Below are 21,508 nucleotides of genomic sequence, written 5' to 3' on the forward strand. Positions count from 1 at the left end.
TGGCCCGGGTGAGGACAGGAGGGCATGGCTGGCCCGGGCACCAGGCACTGTGCCAGCAAGCAGGGGGGAGGCTGGAGTGGGGGCAGAGGCAGAGAGAGGAATGGGGGGCAGGAGGCAGTGGGCTGTGGAGCTGGAGGGAGGCACAGCGACTAGCCCCCTAGGTGCTCTGGGCTGGGTGGGGCGTGTCTCCTAGGACTGGCTAGTGGCCGTGTGGCTCCTGGGGACAGCCAGCAGGCTGCGAGGGAGCGGAGGGCCAGGGTGCTCCTTGCCCATGTGCCCCACAGAAGCCCCCAGCAGTGGCAGGTGTTTCTCTCCTGGGTGCCCTGGCCTGAGTCTGTCTGGGCTCCGGGGGGCCTGGCCAGGTGGCACTGGGGCTGTTCCGTGCTGAGGGCAGGCTGGGAAGGGGTTAACGGCCACCCCATACCTGCAGTTGCATTTTAAAGATGTGAAATTAAAGCCCGTAATTTATTCTCCCCACACACGAAGGAGCAATTAGTTCTAAACACGGCTTAATCAGTCAGCGCGAGATTGATTTCTGTAGACTTGGATTTGGTGGCTGCTGGCGAGGAGCCAGGCTGGGAGCAATCTCCAAATAAATGAAGTGCGGAGAAGGAAGCCATTACATAATATGATGGATGGGCCCGGAGCTCGCACGGCTCCTCATTAGTATGCCACTCGAGGCTGGCAACCGCACCAAACTTTCTCCCAGGCACCTCGGCAACTTCCTTCCCCCTCCCCTGCCCCTTTCCCCAGCTGGGCTGGGGCTAAACTCTTGCTGCCTCCCCCAGCACACTCAGCTGGGGCTCAGGGCCGGGACAGACACCTGGACCCAGGAGCCTGTTCAGCCCCAGGCAGCCTTTGTGCAAACTCCCTGATGTTCCCATCTCTGGCTTCCAGCTGGCGCAGTGTGCCCCCTGCCTAGGCCTCAGGCCTGGTCTCTTCCCCCTCAGCTCTCGGCATTGTGCTGGGCACTGGGCCGCCTACAGAGGTACCACTTTTATCCCCATTTCACAGACAGGGAAACTGAGGCACAGCCAGGGCACATGCCTTTCTCCAAGGTCACGCAGTGAGTTGGTGGCACAGCAGCACGTAGAACCCAGGAGTCCTGGTCCTTCCCCTTCACCCCAGACCAGTCTCTGAAAGGGGCTCATTAGGGAGCAAAGCGCAGCCCCCAGCTGTCTGGTGGGGTCAGGTGCGAGGCAGCCTTGGGGAGCATTCATCATGCCACCTCCCACTCGCCTGGCTTTCTGTAGCGGCCCCACAAGTGACACATGCTATGGGCGGCTGCAGGGTGCCTGCTGGGAATTCCATGGGCAAACTCCCCCAAACTCCGAGGCATAATCCCCGGGTCACAGAGTAACGGTCCCCACCTCCCGCGTGCGTCCTGCCTGGACTTCCCTGCTGTAGCATCAAAGCGTGGGGGGTGAGCAGAAGGGCGTGGCCCTGCCTGGGGCTCCCCCTCAGAACGGAACCCTGCTTTCAATGCCGCCAGAAACGCACCCGTGGGTGAGGACAGTGCTGGCGTGGCACAGCTGGGGGAGCTGCGGGAGTCTCCCGCATGTCGGGCAAGCTCGTGTGTTCTCTGCCCGGGGTTTGGCTGCACTCTGGGGGAGTCTAATCACACCAGCCCTGGTGGGCTGTGAACGCAGAACCCAAGATGCTCCAGCGTCAGACGGGCTCTGCTGCAAGCAGGCAGCACTGAGGTGGCTGCAGAAGCACCTGGCACCAGGATTCAAAGGTGCTGCTGAGGAAAACTCCGGGTCGGATACTACCACGCCCATGCCTGTGCACCAGGCTGTCCTCCTCAGGTACCTCAGGAGGCTGCAGGGGGAGTCAGGCCGGCAGCATCTCCCCCTCAATAGCTAAACTCTGCATTTGTTGGCAGGAGAGATGGGCCCCAGAACTCACATGCTCTGGGCTTCGGGCAGGTCAGGCCCACACCTCGTATTAAGGGGAGGATTTGGGGGCAGGATTTGCCATGCTGGGGAGGGGATCCCCGCAAGGGTTTGCAAGCAGCCCTCATGCCAGGTGTGTGATGCTGGGGGATGCGCGCCCTGCCCGCGGGCAGGCTCCGATCCGCCGGCAGCAGGCGGCTTCCTGCTGTGAGCGGAGCCCAGCCGCTTGGCTGCTGGCCAACTCTTCACGCCGACTTGCTTTGAAGAGCCACCATTCGTGCCGTGGAGCCGGGCCCTAGCCCTGGCGCTGGGCTGACCCTTCCTGCATGTGGGGGTGGCTCCCGATTTCCTGAAACAGATGATGGGCTGAGGGAATTGGAGAGAGCTGGGACTGAGCCCCCTGGGCTGTAGTGTCCCCACCGCCCTGGCCTAGGACTGGCCAGGAGGGACCCACCCACCCTTAAGGGGCCATGCAAATGTAACCACACACCTCCTGGTGGGGGGGGGGTTCTGTCCCAGCTAGTGGCACTGAGACCACTTAAAGCGAGAGAGAAAACGAGTCGGCTCTACAGCCTTCACTAGCCGCCAGATGGCTTTTAGCTCATGCTGGAGAGGCTCATGCACTAAGCTCCAGAAGTCCCCGGTTCAACCCCGCCCGCCGACCCTGGGGCCTGTCAGCATTACACATAGATTGAGCACAACTAGGCTCCTAGCTGCAAGGTCCATGAGCCTGCGGGTCTCTGCAGCCCGACTTGCTGCTGAGGGCTGAACTCGCCCCAGAGCCAAGGCCCACACCACTGCCCCTGGGCCAGGCCCATGTCTCAGCCCTGCCCCCTCTGCCAGAAACACAGAGCCCCAGGGTACTTATCAAACCAGACCGTTCCCGCCGCGGCGCATGCTTCTCCCGCTGCATGTGGGGGTGGTGTGTAGCCAGTGTCTAGAATAGAGCGAGTCCAGTGCCAGCCTGACCCAGAGGCTCACCTGTGCCCGGGCCGCAGGGGACAGCAGGGTGAGCGATGCAGGAGCTTTGGAAATGTTTTCTTTCTTCCTTCGTGGTGTGAAGGAGGCGCGGCGTTCGCCAGGAAATAGTAGCCAGGGCTGGGGAGAAGCGTTTGAAGCCAGCTCGAGCACAGGAACAGGGAGTCCCTGCCCACCGGGGGGCTGGGAGAAAGGGCCTGTCTGCCAGGCTGGTGAGGGACTGGGCATGTGCCTGGTGTCAGTGAGGCAAGCGGGATGGGCATGCTGGGTCTGAAGAGGACTATGCATGGGCTGTGCTGGGAAGGGGGCCCTGAAGGAGGGCTCCAGGAGTCTGTGCTGGGGGAGGGGAGTTGGGAGTGGGACCAGGGAGCCACGGTTGGCCTGGTTCTGATCCCAGTCACGCTCTGACATCAGTGTCACTCCAGGAGCTCAGCGGAGCTGCTCCTGATTTACACCAGTGTGAGAGCAGAGTCGGGCCGGAGAGCTGTTCCTGTCCAGCAGCCTTTGTGAAATGGAGTCTCAGTGCCGCTGCTGGGGGGCAGCCCCCCTGTGGCACCAACAGGCCCCCTTGCTGCCGCCACAGCAGAGAGGCCAAGGACTGAAGGTGCCGTGGAGAGTGAACTCCCAGTGGTCCCGCGCCTGGCCAGGCTGAGGTGTACTGGTGGGCTGGGGTGAAGGACGGAAGAATCCCATGCACTGCTACAGACTAGGGACCGAGTGGCTAGGCAGGAGTTCTGCAGAAAAGGATCTAGGGCTCACAGTGGACGAGAAGCTGGATATGAGTTAACAGTGTGCCCTTGTTGCCAAGAAGGCTAACGGCATTTTGGGCTGTATAAGTAGGGGCATTGCCAGCAGATCGAGGAACGTGATCATTCCCCTCAATTCGACATTGGTGAGGCCTCATCTGGAGTACTGTGTCCAGTTTTGGGCCCCACACTACAAGAAGGATGTGGAAAAATTGGAAAGAGTCCAGCGGAGGGCAACAAAAATGATTAGGGGTCTGGAGCACATGACTTATGAGGAGAGGCTGAGGGAACTGGGCTTGTTTAGTCTGCAGAAGAGAAGAGTGAGGGGGGATTTGATAGCAGCCTTCAACTACCTGAAGGGGGTTCCAAAGGGGATGGAGCTCGGCTGTTCTCAGTGGTGGCAGATGACAGAACAAGGAGTAATGGTCTCAAGTTGCAGTGGGGGAGGTTTAGGTTGGATATCAGGAAAAACTTTTTCACTAGGAGGGTGGTGAAGCACTGGAATGGGTTACCTCGGGAGGTGCTGGAATCTCCTTCCTTAGAGGTTTTTAAGGTCAGGCTTGACAAAGCCCTGGCTGGGATGATTTAGTTGGGGATTGGTCCTGCTTTGAGCAGAGGGTGGGACTAGATGACCTCCTGAGGTTCCTTCCAACCCTGATATTCTATGATTCTTGCAGCACCGCTGCTATTGTGGGGGGGAGGCTCCTTTACCCCAGCTGTCAGAGGCCTTGATAAATCCCCGGCTGCCCAAGCTAGTGCATGTCAGAGCACATGTGCGCTGCTCCTGCAGTGCATCAAAGGGAGACAGGGAGAGCCCCCCAGCTCTTCCCAGCCATAGATCTCAAAGCACTTGTACCAAGGAATCAGTATCATTATCCCCATTGTACCAATGGGGAAACCGAGGCACATAGTGGGGCAGTGACTTGCCCAAGGTCACCCGGCAGGCCAGTGGCAGAGCAGGGAATGGAGCCCAGCTCTCAAGGGTCCTAGTGCAGTGCTTACTCCACACACACCATAGGGAAGCCCCCCCTGCTAGCCACTAGTCCCGTGGGGACTCTCACTGACAGAGGCTCTTTGTTTTGTTGTCTCCGCAGAACTCGATTCGGCACAACCTGTCTCTGCACACCCGCTTCATTCGCGTGCAGAACGAGGGCACCGGCAAGAGCTCCTGGTGGATGCTGAACCCCGAGGGCGGCAAGACCGGCAAGCCGCCGCGCCGGCGCTCAGTGTCCATGGACAACAACAGCAAGTTCCTGCGCATCAAAGGGAAAGCCAGCAAGAAGAAGCAGCTGCAGGCGACTCAGGAGCGTGGGGAGGAGAGCCCGTCCTCTCAGCAGGCCAAGTGGTCTGAGAGCCCTGCCTCCCACGCCAGCGATGAGTATGACGCCTGGGCTGACTTCCGGACACGAGCCAACTCCTCGGCCAGCACGCTGGGCGGGCGCCTCTCCCCAATCATGTCCAGCCACGAGCCGGACGAGCTGGAAGAGGACGACGGCACCCCATCCTCCCCGCTGATGTACCCCAGCCCCTCCAGCACCATGTCTCCCTCCCTAACCAGCAGGTGCTCCGTGGAGCTGCCCCGGCTGACCGACCTGACCGGCACCATCAGCCTGAATGAAGGGCTTGGCGAGAGCCTGCTGGACGATCTGCAGGACAACTACAACATGAGCCCTTCCCAGCCGCTGCCCTCGGGCGGCCTCAGGCAGAGGAGCTCCAGCTTCACCTTCAACTCCAAGTGCTCAACGCTCGGGGCAGCCACCAGCACGTACTGTGGGACCATCTACAGCCAGCCCGCCATGAACCTGCTGCGGCGCCTGCCCATGCAGACCATCCAGGAGAACAAGCAAGCTACCTTCACCGCCGCCGGCTCCTACCGGAACGCCTCTCTGCAGGACCTGCTCTCCTCCATCTCCTACGCGCACAAGGAGAGCATGGCTCAGGGCGAGCCGCCCATGGCCCAGGCCAGCATCCTGGCACCGTCCCGCAACCACAGACAGAGCACCCTCATGTGCGGAGGTGGGGAGCTGGGCTTGTCCTCTTACCCCGCCCACTCGGCCTCCCTCATGAAGAGCAACACTTTGTACCACCCGTCACCAGCCAGCCACCACCCTGCTGTCAGCAACAGTGCCTTACCCACTCCTATCAGCCTTATGAGCTTGCCTAGTGACTCCTGCAGCCTGGCAGCCATGCCCCACCACGGGCATCTCCATCCCTATGTCAATACCCAAGGGGCACACATGAGCTTGCTGGATTCCCTCCAGGGCCCTTACCAAGGGGCGATCCACCCCCCTGTTTTGGGCCAAGACAGGTTCCCAGCAGACCTTGACCTGGACATGTTCAACGGCAGCTTGGAGTGCGACGTGGAGTCCATTATCCTCAATGACTTTATGGACAGCGATGAGATGGACTTCAACTTTGACTCGGCTCTGCCCCCACAGAACGGCCTCAACATGGCCACACTGCCCAGCGCCCCCCAGCCCCCCAACCAGAGCTGGGTGCCTGGCTGAGACGAAGCCGGATGCTTCCCACCAAGGAGTCACATGGGGAACAGTGAAACAGACTTTTTTTTCCTTTCTCTTCTGCCTTTATTTGTTCTGATGGGCTAGAGGCATCTGTTAAACCTGAGAGCCACCCAGACCACGAGCTGCAGGGTGACAGATCCGTCCGGGCGCAGGACACAGCCCCACCAGCCAGTGCATTGATGTGTGCGCCAGACTAGCTAGCTCCGGCTGTGCCGGGGAGCCCCAGGCCCACTCCAGTTCTCTCCCTAGCACTGTAAAACAAAAGAGAAAGCACATCAGGTGTGGGCATAAAGGCAGTCTGGAGCCAGCCATGCCCTGTCCCTCCTCTGCCCTTAGGGGGGTTCCCAGGCGAGGCAGTGCAGAGTCTGGACCCAAGGCATTCGCATTTGTCAGAATAAGCTTTCCAAATTGCCCCCCTCTGACTGGCCCCACCTTTTGTGCTCTTGTTTGGTTTGGTTCTCCCCACTACCTACGGTGGGTGGCAGCCCTGGAGCAGAGGCACAGTGACTGCAAAGGCCCTTGTTTTCCAGGGCAGCTGCAGCCATCAGGAGCAGTTGGCTGGCTCAGAGGAGGCTCCCCCCCCGCAGTCAGCGTTAGCGTCAGCCTGCAGCCCCTTCCACCCCCTCACCCGACAGCAAACCAGTGGATTTCCGTGTATTGTTTAAGCCTGTTCTAGAACCTGATATAACCCCGGGGTAGCTGGAGAGCCAGGGAAAGCCTCTGAACTCTGGAGCTAGCAGCTGGGGCTGCCTGCTGGCAGCACCCACGCGCACGGGGCTCTCTCCAGAGTTTGCTTCTGGATTCTGAGCCAGTTTGATCTCAGCCAACTTTGGGGATGGCCATGTTTTCAATCATCAGTGCCTGCAAAAATCCCAACCCACCGATGACTGGCAGCTGTCTGTATACAACATGCATGGTGCCATGCACAGTCGGTGCGTGCGTGGGCGGGGGTACAGGCGTGCATGCCCTGCACGTGCAAATGCCGGCTTTGCAGCAGGCCCAGGGGCCTGTGTGAGGCTCTGGGCCGCCTGTTGGGAGGGGCATGCTGCTAGCCTGGATCCCTGCTGGAGAGGTAGGCTGGGGGAGGTTAGGGGGTGTGGGGGGGAGTTATTTATTTGATTTTATGCACTCTCTTGCCATTGAATAATCACCTTGTTAGAAGAGCCAACGGGAGAGCCGTGCTGGGAGCTGGGGAGGCAGTCTGCAGGCAGCGCGTGCTCGCGGGAGACGGCAGTTAATGTCAGGGATATGCGGAGGGCTGGGAGATGATTGCAAAACCTGAATCTGGCTTGCGATGCGGAACATCCCCAGAGTTTGGGGTGCTCAGTGCCAGGGCACTGGACCTCCCAATGGGACTTGGGGTTCAAACACCTGCTTCCCTCTGCAGAGCTCACTGTGCCCCTGCGTTTTCACTACCAGCAAACCCTTCCCTCCCCTGCCCCAGGGGTTGGTATGCAGGCTCTGGGCAGGTGCCCGGGGGCTGCCAGTCTGTCAGGCAAGAGAGAGGTGCTATTGCTGCCCACAGCAGGGAGTCACTGGGGCTAACTGTCCGGGTCTAGCAGCAGGGACTTCTGGGGAGGCAGCCTGCTTTCTGAGCACCACCCACCTGAGCTGGGCGGCCGTGCCAGCCATGCAGACAGCACGAACGGGCACAGCAGGTGCTCAGCGTTTGGGGACGAGCCAATCGGACGGAGGATCCTTCCCAGTAAGTGAGAAGGGAGCCAATCCCCTTGCCTCTGTGGTAGTGCCCAGAAGAGTCAGGAGTGGTTGGGAGCTGCAATGCGGGCACAGCTGGGCAGTGGGCTGTGCTGGCCCCCATCGGGGCAGGAATCCCCACACATCGGGCTTGTGTTCCGCAACCACCGGCCTGAGGCAGACCCAGAGCATCTCCAAACTGCCCAGGATCTTGTAGACAGTCCCTGGCTCTCTAACAAGTCGAGCCCAAACACCATCTGAGCTCTGGGGCTGGAGCCTTTCCTTGGGGGTCCAGCTCCTCCTTAACCAGGGCCCGGCTCCTGGCTCTGACATGAAACACACGTTGCTTCCGCTGCGCTTTGCTCTGGGATCCCCGATCCGTTGGACTCTGAGCCTCGAGCAACCAGGGCGCAACCCCCTGGGTGGGAACCGAGGTTTCTGTGAACTCTGACTGCAGGACACAGGCCTGGCGCTTCCCAGCAGGGGGAGGGATATTTGCCCCCCAAATGATCTTCTAGGGCCCCAAAGTATAGTCAGAGAGGCTGAACTACGTAGTGAGCGACCCAGCACTGAGCAGTGGAAGTGACAGTGACAAACTACTGATGCCAGAGCCAAATTTTACATTCTTAAATTCCAAGATTCCCCAGGTCTAACCAGGCCTGGGCTCCTGGAAGGCTGGTTGTGTTTTAAACAGCAACCTCTAGGGACCTCAACATACACACCAAGAAAGGGACCCTAGAACTGGCCCTGGCATAATCCCACGTAGTCGGGAACTGGGGGCTCCCTGGCTCCATGGGGCTCCAGGGTTCTCTGGCCTGGTGGTCTAGAAAGCGCCTGGAGCCCCCCGCGTTGGCCCATGGAGCGTGTGATTCTGTGGTCTGGGTTCAGGCTTGTTTCCCACGGGAGCAGCCAGCATAGGCACATGTGAAGGGCAGAGGAGATCCCAGGTGCTGAATGGGAGGAGATGGGTCCTCATCCCTACGCAAGGTGGAGCCCTGAAGGGCCCTGCCCTCCTCAGTGGGGCTGTCCCATGCCCCTGCCCTGCAGCCCCCCTCCTTTCTCTGTGAATGGCCCAGGAGCACCAAGCACTGTCAGGCACAGAGAAAGGGGCCGGTTTGTTAAAGTCCCCATCTCTCTCTCTCTCTCACCCCTCCAGCAATTCTCCCAGCCCCCAGCATCACAGCCGATGCATCTTCCAAGGGCCAGGCAACATGTCCTGATGAAGGCCATAGGAGACCTAGCAGCTGCTCCTTGCCTGCGGTGGGCATACGCCATGTCCTCTCGCCTCACCCAAGCAGGGTCCATCAGGTACCCGGCGTGTGTCTATGGTGGGGAATAACAAAGGAGCCCATTGATGTACCATTGATGATGTTTGCTCCAGGTACATAGAGGTCGTAGTCTATTTATAAAGACATTATTACCAATTAATTAATTATGTTTACATTGTTGAATCATGTACAGAATTTAATATATTCTATTCTAGATATTCTTTCTCAGAGGCTTTTTTAAAAATTATTATTATTTGGTTGATAGCATTCGTTCATTCATTCATTCATTCAGTTTCGACACTCCCATTCTGTTTTCAGATGTATTTAATTCATTGCAGAAATAAATTGCCAATGACAGATGGCTATGAAATACCCAGCCCCTCGCCCTGCCCTAGCCTGGGAGCGCTAAGGAGGGGTAGAGAGGAGGGGTGTGGCAGGGTGCTTTGCTTACCGTGGGGCTGGGGGCTGCAGGGGAGGCCTGGTTCTGTCCTGGGGCTGGAACAGGCTCACTGGGGTGCCTAGTGCTTGGCATCAGGCCCAGTCACCACTCCTGCTCTCTGCCAGTCTCAGGGACTCTCCCTGCTCTCCGCAGGCTGGACGCCTCGACCTGCCCCTGCCCCCGGAGCTCAGTGCTAGCTGGGCCTTTGCGCTTACATCCCTCCCCACAAGGAGATGGGAAGAGGGACAGAGATGCCCAGGGAGCCCCTTGGCCTTGCCCAGCCCTGAGCATCCATTGGTACTTAGAGGAAGCAGCAGGAAGCCTCAGTCAGAGAAGAGCCCCCCCCCCCCCCCCCCTCCCGGCATCCCCCGTGCCTGCTCCCCCCGCCCCGCCGTGTGTTTGACCTGGGAGGCCAGCCCCGGGTACGTCGTCTTGCGAAGCTGTCTGTGGTTCGTGACCGTGGGGTTGTCGTGTGTACGGTGGAGTTGTGTTGGTAAGCATTGTGTGTGCCGTCGTTGTGCAGTGCGAGGGATGTGGTGGCGGGCAGGGAGCTGGGCAGGACGACCCATCACTCTGGGTGCCCAGCGACACCCACGCCCTCAGGCAAGGACACGGTCAGCCTCGGGCCTACGCGGAGGAGTTTAGGTGCAGGGCGGGAGAAGCGTGGGCAGCACCCCCAGTGCCAGGGGGAGAGGAGGGGAGGGCCGTGCGCGTGGGCCAGGGCTGCTCAGGGATCGGGACGGAGATGGGGGCAAAGCACATGGGGAGGGATTAGGTGGGGGGGGGGGTGTCAGTCATTCCCTTGCAGCTCCATTTCCATCCCAGCCCTGGTCTCCTGTATGCAAGGGTCAGATGATACGTGCCCAGGTCTGGTCTGGGCCCTGGGCACAGTCCCGTGCCCCCCACCTGTCTAGAGACCGGGGCCGGAGAGCTGCTCTCCCTGGTGGAATTGCTGCCAGCACCCCCCACTGCAGCTGGGGAGCATGGGGCCCCCGACGGCCCAGCACGCTGCGAGCTGACTCGGTGCTCTGATGCAGTCTGCGCAGGCCCACGGCAAGGAGCCGCACATGAGGCTGGGTAGGCCGAGGCTCTCTGGCCTGTGAGCACACAGCTGTGGTGTCTGCACTACACAGGCTGTTGTCATGTGGCTTGGCCATGAGTCCACGTTTAAACACAGCTTTGGTGTCGCGTCCAGGGAGTTGGAGAGACGGCCGGGCTGCCCTGTCCTGCCCAGCCACGCTGGGACTCCAGGTCAGTGGCCACGTGCCAAGCCACCAGCCGCTTGGCTCCTAGCATGGCTGGGAGCACAGGGAAGGAGAAGGCTGGTTCTTTGATTTGAAGGAATCAGGGGGGTTATTTTAAATCTCCCTCAGGACATGGGTCCCCAAGCACAGCCCATACCCAGCCCCCTGGGAGACTCCTCTTCTGGACTTCCCACCCGGTTCCCTAGCACACTGTCCCCCTCTGCCCCATGCTCCCAGCCTGGCTCCCACATCTGGCCTGGTGGGGCCTGGCTTCAGTGACTCAGTGACGGGCACACAAGCCAGGAGCAATCCGATAGCGGAGCTGGCTCCTCAGAGGGACTGGCTCCAACAGTTTGCTTTATACAGATGTTTCAGTTCATTCTTTCCCTCGTATTTATAACTGTACAAACTTGGGGGGAGGGTTTCGAACAGGCTGTTATCTCTCACCGCACATATATTGTAGGCAATGTAACCTTCTTGATTGTGCTATTAGAGTTTGTGTGTGTGGCAATGTAAAGAACTGTGTATAGTGCATTGTACAGCATATTTTCATGAATAAAATTGTTTTAAATATTACAAGTATGGCCAGCTGACTTCCGTGCTTGTGGGTGCATGAGTACGTGTGTGTGTTTGCAGGCGCACATGTGTGCGTACCCCTGTTTGTGTGTGTGCAAGAGATGGAGGGGTCAGTGTGGTGACCAGAGAGGGAGTTGGAAGGTTAAAGGGGGGGACAAGTATAATAATCAATACTTGTGAGCCATATTGTTTTGTTCCTGGCAAACACACCGAGATGTTGGATAAAAACATTGACACTCTTGCTGGAAGGCTACAACATCACACAACTTTATTTCTTAGAATTCAGAACAATAAAGCACAGGAACTCAAAACCAGAGAAAGAGAAAGCAGGCTGCTCTTTAAAACAGAGAGGCCCAATTCACCCCTGCTAGCCCTAAGCTGGCTGGCTGCAGACTGACTCTGATAGACCCAGATCCCCTGCTTCTCTCCAGGTCTCCCTTGCCTACAAGCAGACCCAGGAACCCCCTTAGAACGTAAAGGGATAGCTTACAAGTTAACACATTTTACAACACACCTCAGCTATCAAGGAGCCCATCTGACCCTTGGGCACTTGGAACTAAAGACCAAACTGAAAGTTAAAGGAAGGCAGGACTTCCAAAGTGTCCGTGGCCCTGCTGGACCCTCCTGGGGCAATGGGATGGCTTCTCCAAGTGACCATCACTACTGCCAAGAGGTTCAGGTGCATGAAGCTGTGCAATCACTGAACACAGGACAAGTACAGAATGGATCCAGATCTGCCACTTGTCTGCTGGGCCAGGGCAGTGGGGCAGGAAAATGGGGTCTCCAGCACCCCAGAGGCTGGGCTGGACTCATGAGTGTCGGTGTGCCAATCACAAGACTGGGTAATAGACGAAAATCAGTAAATTGCAGCATTTGTGTAGTGGGGACCTGCTCCCCACGGTGAGACAGAGGCTGCGTGTGTGGGCCGTGGGCTGGGCAGGGGATGTGAGTGGCAGGCCCAGTCGGCCCAAAGAAGTGATCACTGCACCACTGGCCTGTGTCACCTCTGGCCCCTTTCCCACTATGTGGCCATAAATCCTTCCCCTCCACCTCGGCCGGCTCTGAGCACCAGTGAGATTCTGCTGCCATCTGTGAAAAGATGGAAGCCAGCCATTCCCATAGCCCCTTCTGCCAGGTCAATGCCCCTCACGCCACCTCCCCATTGACAGACGGGTCCCCCTGCCATCCCCTCACGCCAGATCCCCATTGTCAGACAGGTCCCCCTGCCACCCCTCACGCCACCTCCCCATTCACAGCCATGACCCCTCAGATAACACCCCCTCACGCCACCTCCCCATTCACAGCCACGGCCCCTCTGCCAACACCCCCCTCACACCACCTCCCCATTCACAGCCACGTCCCCCTTGCCATCCCCCTCAGCACCTCCTCATTGACAGCCACGTTCCCCTGCCAACGCAACCCCCACACATCACCTCTCTATTCACAGCCAACTGTCGTTTCCATGGCCCTCACTCACTCATGTGCACTGCAGCTAGTTATGCCATCTCCAATCGCCTCATAGCTGGAAGTGGGCCTGAAGTGGTGCCTAGCCTTGGGTAGGCCTTCCGCCCTGCAGCAAACACCACCCTTTGATGCTTTAAGCTTCAGTTCAGCACTTAGCCAACTCCACTGAGCACGGTGGCAGGGACCCTCTGCCTGCCAGCTGAAGGCTCACTCGTGGACTGAGCTCTCTGACTTCAGTGCCCAATTTGCAAGCTGGGCTCCCAATTTTTTTAATCACAAAAAAACCGGCCACAAAGCAAAAGGCAGCATGAATCCACTGAGTGATGTGTGCAACACGTCGATTTTAAGGCCCAGAAGGAGCTCTGTGATCAGCCACTCAGATCCCCCGTAGAACGGCACCGAGTGAATGCTGCCTGGGGCCCAAGCACTTGTGGGTGGGTTAGAGATGTTTCTGTTCATGTAGGTCCATTCCTATAAAGACTCCACCATCCTAGTCATAAAAACAGCCTGTAAAACTGGAGTCTGTCTTAACCTTCCACGGAGGCTGGAACCATCTGCCAGTGAGTGAAACAAAAATATTGTCCCACATTATCTTGACATTTTTATTGACATAATTTTTTTATGGACTTTAGCTTTTACTGATGACTGTGATGATTGACGGCCTCTATCACAGCAGTCACCAGCCTCTCACTGCCCACTGGGGGTCTTCGCTGAGCTCAGCCACCCACTGCGAGAAACTCCCGTGTCTCTACACCTGCTGCCCTGGCCAGTAGTGCAGCTCGGCAGCGGGGGTTAGTTACCTACATGTTTCCATTTGACCAGCTCTTACGGTGACTTTCAGCTTTTGAAATGTTCCCCTTCTGGACTGATTTCCCCCCCCCCCCCCCCCCCCAAGTCCTGAGATGAAATTTTCAAAAGCTCATAGGTGAACGAGGAACTCAGGGGCAGATTTACCAAGGGATTTAGGCTCCTAGAGCTGCAGAGAGGCAGTAGTGGGAGTTTCAAAAGTGCCTAAGTGAGTTAGGCAACTAACTCCCACTGACTCTCTGTGAGTTCGGCCCCAGACAGACAGATTTCAAAGGTATTTAAGCTCCAGACAGGTTCAAAAGTGCCTGAGCCTAACTCCCATTGAAGTCAATAGAAAACCCTACTCAGTGCTTCCCTACCTTTGTAAGGCTGGCCCCGAGTCACTCTTGGAAATGGGAATTAGGCTCCCAAGGCCCTTAGAAGGTTACTGTTACTCGCTTCTCTGAAAGAAAATTTGCGGGGAAAGACTGAGGGGGCAAACCCCCCAAACACCAACAATTCCCAGGGATAAAATTTTTTAAATCAGGCCTGGATAACTCGCACCCCAGAGTCCTATGGGAGTTGGCTGAGGAGAGCTCTGGCCCACTGATGTTCAGTTTTAATACGTCTTGGAATAGCAGGGAGATTCCAAAGACTGGGCTATTGGTAATGTTGGGCCGATATTCAAAAAGGGCACGTGGCATGACTCAGGTGACTACAGGCCAGTTAGCCTGACAGCAATCCTGGGTAAAACAATGGCAAAGCTGAGACGTGGTGTGGCTGATAAAGAATGAAAGGATCGGAATGTAGATCAAGATGGTTTATATGGAATACGTCTGGTATTTGTTGACGAGATTACACATTTGAACGATAAACGTAACTGCATTGATGTGGTGTTTGTAAGGCATTTGACTTCGTGCTGCACGACATTCTGATTAAAACCCACCACTGCAGAATAGCAATAGAGCCCACGTAAGTGGTTTAAGAACTGACTGACTGACTGACCGATCTCAGAAAGTAGTGGTCAGTGGGAGTCATCATTGAATAGAGGTGTTCTAGTGGGGCTCCACAGGTGTGGGTACCTGGCTTAATGCTATTCAACAACTCAGCGTGAACTCCCAGTGCAATGCTGTGGCCAAAAAGGTGTATGAACAGATGTAGAGACAGGGAGGTGGTTTCCCTTGGTCTACAGCATTGGAGAATACTGGAATACTACATCCAGTTCTGGTGTCCACATTTTAAAAAGGACGTTGAAAAAGGCACAGAAAAGAGACACCAAACTGATTCAAGGGCTGGAGAAAATGCCTCTCAGTGACAGATGCAAATAACTCAATCACTTTGGTTTATCAGGAAGGAGACTGAGAGGTGATTTGATTACAGTGTGTAAGAACCTTTCTGGGGAAAATAATACCAGGTGCTACTAAAGGGCTCTTTACTCTACCAGGGAAAGGCAGAACAAGAACCAATGGCTTGAAGATGAAGGCAGACAAATTCAAATTAGCAATAAGACACGTTCTTACCATTGAGGGTGATTAGCCACCACAACTAACTCCTGAGGGAAGTGGTGAAGCCTCCATTTCTCTACAACTGCAAGTCAAGACTGGATGACTTTCTGAGAGATTCCTAGATTCCAAGGCCAGAAGGGAAGGATTGTGATCAGCTAGTTTGACCTCCCGCCCTGCACAGGCCAGAGAACGTCCCTACATTAATTCCGGTGGGAACTAGAGCAGGTCTCACAAATCATCCAATCTCAAATGTTTCTAGTGATGGAGACTCCATCACAACCCTGGATAAGTTGTTCCAAAGATTAAATTGCCCTCTCAGCTAAAAATTGCACTTTATTTCTATTCTAAATTTGTCTAGCTTCAACTTCCAACCATTGGATCATGTTATATCTTTGTCTGCTAGACTGAAGAGCCCTCTATTATCAAGCAGCAAAGAGTCCTGTGGCACCTTAAAGACTAACAGATGTATTGGAGCATGAGCTTTCGTGGGTGAATGCCCACTTCGTCAGACACATGTGACATTACATTATGCTCCAATACATCTGTTAGTCTTTAAGGTGCCACAGGACTCTTTGTCGCTTTTTACAGATCCAGACTAACACGGCTACCCCTCTGATACTCTATTATCAAATTTCTGTTCCCCATGTAGAAACGTATAGACTGTGATCAAATCACCCTTAACAAGGGTTAGATTAGATTACCATTGCGGTTCATTCTAACCTTAGGAGTCTATGATTCTGTGATTCTCTTTGGTAAGCTAAATAGATTGAACTCCTTGAGTCTATAGCTATGAGTCCTGTTTTCCAATCCCTCGATCATTCTTGTGGCTCTTCAATGAACCCTCTCCAATTTATCAACAGCCTTCTTGAACTGTGGACATCAGAACTGGACACAATATTCCAGCAATGGTCACACCACTGCCAAATATGGAGGTCAAATACCCTCTCTACTCCTACTTGAACTTTCCCTCTTTATACATCCATGGATTTTGTTCCACCTTTTGGCCACAGCATCACACTAGAAGCTCATGATACGCTGATTATTCACCATGACCCCCACATCTTTTTCAGAGTCGCTGCTTCCCAGGATAGAGTCTCCCATCCTGTAAGTATGGCTGACATAGATGTAGACATGTACATTTAACCATATTAAACCACACCGAGTTTGCTTGTGCCAAGTTGACCAAGCAACCCAGATCCCTCTGTTTCCATGACCTGTCACCATTATTTGCCACTCCCCCAATATTTGTGTAATCTAGAAACTTTATCAGTGATGATTTTATGTTTTCTTCCAGATCATTGATCAAAATGTTAACTAGCGTAGGGCCAAGAACTGATCCCAGCAGGACCCCACTAGAAACACACCCACTCGATGATGATTCCCCATGTACGGTTACATTTGGAGACCTGTCAGTTAGTCAGTTTTTAATCCATTTAATGTGGGCCCTGTTGATTTGATATCATTCAGTTTCTTAATCAAAATGTCCTGGGGTACGAATTCAAATGCCCGGCAGAAGTCAGGTATATTACATCAACACTATTCCCCTTATCAACCAAATCGCAAACTCTTCAAAACAAGATAGCAAATGAGTTTGACAGGATCTATTTTCCATAAGCCCACATTGCTTGATATTAATTACATTACCCTCCATTCATTCTGTGTTAATTGGGTCCCGTATCACCCGTTCCATATTTTGCCTGGAATCAGCGTCAGGCTATAATCATCTCTTTTACCCTTTTAAAATAGTCAAACAACATTTGCTTTCTGCCAGTCCTCTGGAACTTCCCCAGTGTGCCAAGACCTACTGAAAATCAGCATGAACGGTCCAGTGAGCTCCTCGGCCAGCCCTTTAAAAACTCTTGGATGCTAGAACTGCTGCTTTAAAAATGCCTAACTTCAGTAGCTGCTGTTTAGCATCCTCCTTAGTTACTGCTGGAATGGAAAGTTTTTCATCATCGTCATATGGTAGGAACACATCATCTGGCTTTGGCCCAGGTACAGAACAGAAATGTTTCTTGACCACATCTGCCTTTTCTGCATTATTATGCACAGTTCTGCCATTTCCACCTAGGGCTGGACCAATGCCATGACGCGGGTTCCTTTTGTTTCTGTTGAACGTTAAAAACTCCTTCAGATTCACACACAAGTCGTGGGGCTCAGTGCAGGTTGAACTGGGTGAAATTCTATCAGCTGCGATATGCAGGAAGTCAGGCTACATGATCTAATAGTTCCCACTGGCCTTGAAATCTATGAAAACACACCCTATTTCACCTCCCTTCTGCCCCTACCCCCATCACCACCTTCAGCAGCCTACTCCCACACGTGCACCCCACCTCCCCTCGCAGCCCCCACACCTCCACCTTTGGCTGCCTCCTCAGCCCTTCCCCATGGCCCAGTTGTTTGCCTTGACCCCAAACTCTCATTGTGCTTCTCAGGTCTTTGCCCAGCCAACTGTGGGGTGACCCCCACCCTCCAGTCCTGTGTCTTTGTCCCCCACTGCAGGGACATGCTCAGTGGCTCTGAGATCAGACGCTTTAATCTATAGCAGCGCTGCAGCCCCCTCCCTGCCTGGGCTGTGGTAACGCTAACCCATGGCATCAGGTAGCAAACCACTCACTGGTCCAGATGTCTGTGTCCTGCTCTCTAGCTCAGGAAACAACCAGCACCGCACACTGCCCCGGGCTCTGCCTTTCGGCACAGGTAGGTGTATTTACCACCCCCTGCGCTCACTGCTGTCCTGTGAATAAACTGCCATTTTTTCTGCAGTTAAAAACAAGCGTCTGCACTGGGAATAAGGGGTCTCATTTCAATGGCCGAAAATTTGCTTCTGACAGTAGAACGTTGACTGCTGGGCACTTGCTGCATGGTTCCTATTCCGCAGCTGCTTCTCGGGATCAATAGTCAGTGGCTGTGCTGCTCTCACATGGGAACCGCTGCACTGGACGCAATGGTGGTGGGGAGAGGTGCTGCAGGTATTGAAATCACCATGAGCTGCCACAGCCCCCTGAGCCTCTGGGCCCGTTCAGTTTCCATCACCTGCCCAGCAGTCTCAGCTGATGGATCAGAGCCAGGCCTGGGGTGGTTCTGGGATGGGGGATGCTGATCTGCTCTGGACGAGGCTGAGACTGAACAACTCCTTTCGCGGAGCTCAGAGACTGGGCTGAGTGAGCTGAGCTGGACTCGGAGCAGCTCCCTAGAGCTGACTGGCTCTGGGGACGGAGAGCCGAGGGGGAGGAGCAGGCCCTGCAGGTCAAGGCCCTTTACTTTGCAGGCAGAACCCATATCCGTGCATGCAGCAGCTGGCACACGAGTTCCCTCCACTGCCCACGAGCTGTTCAGGCCGGTGCCGAAGATCTCCCCATGGCTGGTAGAGAGGAAGGCACCAGACTGCTGTGCCATCCTCCCAGCCTCTCCGTGAGCTGTGATGCACCACTCAGCGGCACCATCGGCAAGAGCCAGGGGCTGGGCTGTGAAGGCGCCATGCATGGCCCACAGCCTACGGCTCCGCGGCCTGGGCAGCATGCCAGGGAGGAGGGGAAAGCATTGGAAAATCATTGCTCTTGGCTGGAACAAGCATCAGGTGCACCTTCCCGCCAGTCCAAGCCGAAGCCGTTTATTGGCGAGCATTTCCTAGGCTGCGTGAAGAGGGGCCAGAGCCACATACCCCTGGTTCCGTGTCAGTGGGTGCGGCTCTTTGTAGACAGGTAGCCAATGAGGTTGCTGGCCCAAAGAGCTCGCCATCTTGTTCAGCCAAGCCCCACACAGTGCAGCGGCCTGGGAAGCGGGGTGAAGGCGCACAGGGGACAGGCCACAGGATCGCCCACTGAGAGCAGGGAGGGCACGGAGCAGGGGCAGGAGGCGGGGACAGACGGGATTTGGAGTGCGGGGCGTGAGAAGAGGCACAGGAGAGCGTGAGAGGCTGGGCGAGCCTCAGCCTCCTGTGGAATAATGTGGGACGTCGGAGGCCGGATCTGCAGAGAGAGGGGGATGTGGCTGGGGCATGAGCCGAGGAAGGTAATTTTAGCTGAGGAGAGCCTGGCGTGTGGAGAGGCAAACCAGGGGCAAGAGGTCACGACAATCAAAGCCGGAAGGCCCAAGTGCTCAAAGGCATTTAGGATCCTAGCACCCATTAGAATCAGTCGGTGCCTAAATACCTTTGAGGCTCTGGGCCTGTGTTTAAGCCCTTTAGCAGCAGAGAGGGAGCGGCAGGGAGGGACCTTAGAGCTCTCACAGTGGAAGGAGTCAAAGGCTTGGAAAACACCTGGCTGTGGGCAGAGGGGGAGCAGGGGTAAGCTGAGGGGACCCTGAGGTTAGGAGCTGCCGTGCTCCCATCTCAGACCGAGCCACCAGCAAGCCCTGAGATGCAGCTGCCGGAGGGGCCTTAGCTGTACCTGTCCAGCACTGTGACTGGGGCCTGAGCAGCCCCCCGGAGCTGCTCACTTTCCACACTCAGGAGAGGGGCGTGGGCTGGGCCTTGCAGCCCCCGGCTCTCGGGGGCACTGTTCTGACATGTACCCCCCTGTCCAGCAGCCCCCCGACTGCTCTGGCCTGGGACTCCGGCAGGTGAGCTCATAAGGGGAGGGTTCCACATTCAATCCCCTGAGCCGTCTGACTTGGCCAGGCTGGAACCAGCACAAGGCCAGCTACCCATGTGGAAGCTCAATGTGCCCCTTCTGCCTGAGAGCAGGGCGCTCCGCTCAGCAGTACGTGCTGTTAACGAGTGGCCTTACCCAGCTGTTTTCCAACTGCAGAGGGACCTGAGGTTTGGATTGCGCTTAAGGGTTTGGGTGGGGCCATTTGAGCCCAAGCCACTGACCCGTCCCAGATGAAGAGCTGAGCAAGGCTGGCTTGGAGAGCGTCAAAGCCTTGATCATTAAAGCAAAATGTCACCAGCCATGGGTGTGGTCTGTACAGTCGTGGGAGTAAGAGCTGGAAACACCCTGGGAGGTCTCCAGATGCCACCTCCTCTCCCCTTCCCTGGAGCACCGGGAAGCAGCGCCTGGCCTGGCTGATTGCCTCATTGATTTATAAGATTTGAAACATAGAAATGCGCTGGAGTGAAGCAGTAAAAGGGGTCAGTGCAGTTTGCTCCTGGCCCATGTGCTCACTGCAGGGTCCACACGGCATCAGACTCAGCCATCAGGCAGGCAGGGTCACCTTCCTTCTGGGACCTGGCCCGCTGGCAGATGAGTACAAGTGGTAGAGGCATCCTCTGCCCGGGCTTTCTGCTCTGCCCCATTCCATTGCAGGGAACAGCATTTTACATCAGCTTGTCAGGGTATTTTATACAGTGCGGGCAGGCTCCCTGGCACTGTGTGGGCAGGAATGGCTTAAAATATAGACAGACAGACAGATAAGGTGGCTGTGGTAATATCTTTTATTGGACTTCAGAAGTTGATCCAATACAAGATATGACCTCCCCACCTCGTCTCTCCAATATCCTGGGAGCGACATGGCTACAACTACACTGCGTGAACCAGCGAGGCAGACAGCTCGGGCTAAGGGGCTGTTTAATTGCAGTGTAGACATTTGGGCTCAGGCTGAAGCCTGGGCTCCTGGACCCTCCCACTACACCACAGATAAACAGCTCCTTACCCCGAACCTCCCCATGCCCAAGTCAGCTGGCCCGGGCGGCCGCAGGCGTCTAACGGCAGTGCAGACAGACCTTACTCATTGTTTGTCTGACTCTCAGGGTGGTTATTTCTCCAGCTGGACAGTGACTCTCTGCAGGATTTGGTTGCCCAGGGGCTCTTTCCAGGGTCAAGCCCACACTCCCATCTCAGTGGGGCCAGTTTTGTTCAACATCTTCATTAATGATCTGGATGTTGGGATGAATTGAACCCTCAGCAAGTTCGCGGATGACACAAAGCTGGGGGGAGAGGTAGATATGCTGGAGGGTAGGGATAGGGTCCAGCATGACCTAGACAAATTGGAGGCTTGGGACAAAAGAAATCTGATGAGGTTCAACAAGGACAAGTGCAGAGTCCTGCACTTAGGACGGAAGAATCCCATGCACTGTTACAGACTAGGCACCGAGTGGCTAGGCAGCAGTTCTGCAGAAAAGGCCCTGGGGATTACAGTGGACGAGAAGCTGGATATGAGTCAATAGTGTGCCCTTGTTGCCAAGAAGGCTAACGGCATATTGGGCTGCATTAGTAGGAGCATTGCCAGCAGATCGAGGGAAGTGATTATTCCCCTCTATTTGGCATTGTTGAGGCCACATCTGGAGTGTTGTGTTCAGTTTTGGGCCCCCCACTACAGAAAGGATGTGGACAAATTAGAGAGAGTCCAGCGGAGGGCAATGAAAATGATTAGGGGGCTGGGGCACATGACTTATGAGGAGAGGCTGAGGGAACTGGGCTTGTTTAGTCTGCAGAAGAGAAGAATGAG

At 55.7% G+C, this 21,508-nt stretch overlaps 1 protein-coding gene across 1 annotated transcript in view; it reads left to right on the forward strand.

Moving 5' to 3' along the window:
* FOXO6 (forkhead box O6) overlaps positions 1 to 9,318 on the forward strand; it is a 102,362-nt gene extending 93,044 nt beyond the window's left edge. Inside the window, exon 2 of the mRNA XM_054011919.1 lies at positions 4,714 to 9,318. Within this exon, the coding sequence (XP_053867894.1) occupies positions 4,714 to 6,126 (1,413 nt within the window). The 3' untranslated portion in view covers positions 6,127 to 9,318. The remainder of the gene's footprint in view (positions 1 to 4,713) is intronic.
* The last annotated feature ends 12,190 nt before the right edge of the window (positions 9,319 to 21,508 follow it).

The sequence above is a fragment of the Malaclemys terrapin genome, chromosome 22, assembly GCF_027887155.1.
Source record: "Malaclemys terrapin pileata isolate rMalTer1 chromosome 22, rMalTer1.hap1, whole genome shotgun sequence".
In the NCBI taxonomy this organism is placed as follows: domain Eukaryota; kingdom Metazoa; phylum Chordata; order Testudines; family Emydidae; genus Malaclemys; species Malaclemys terrapin.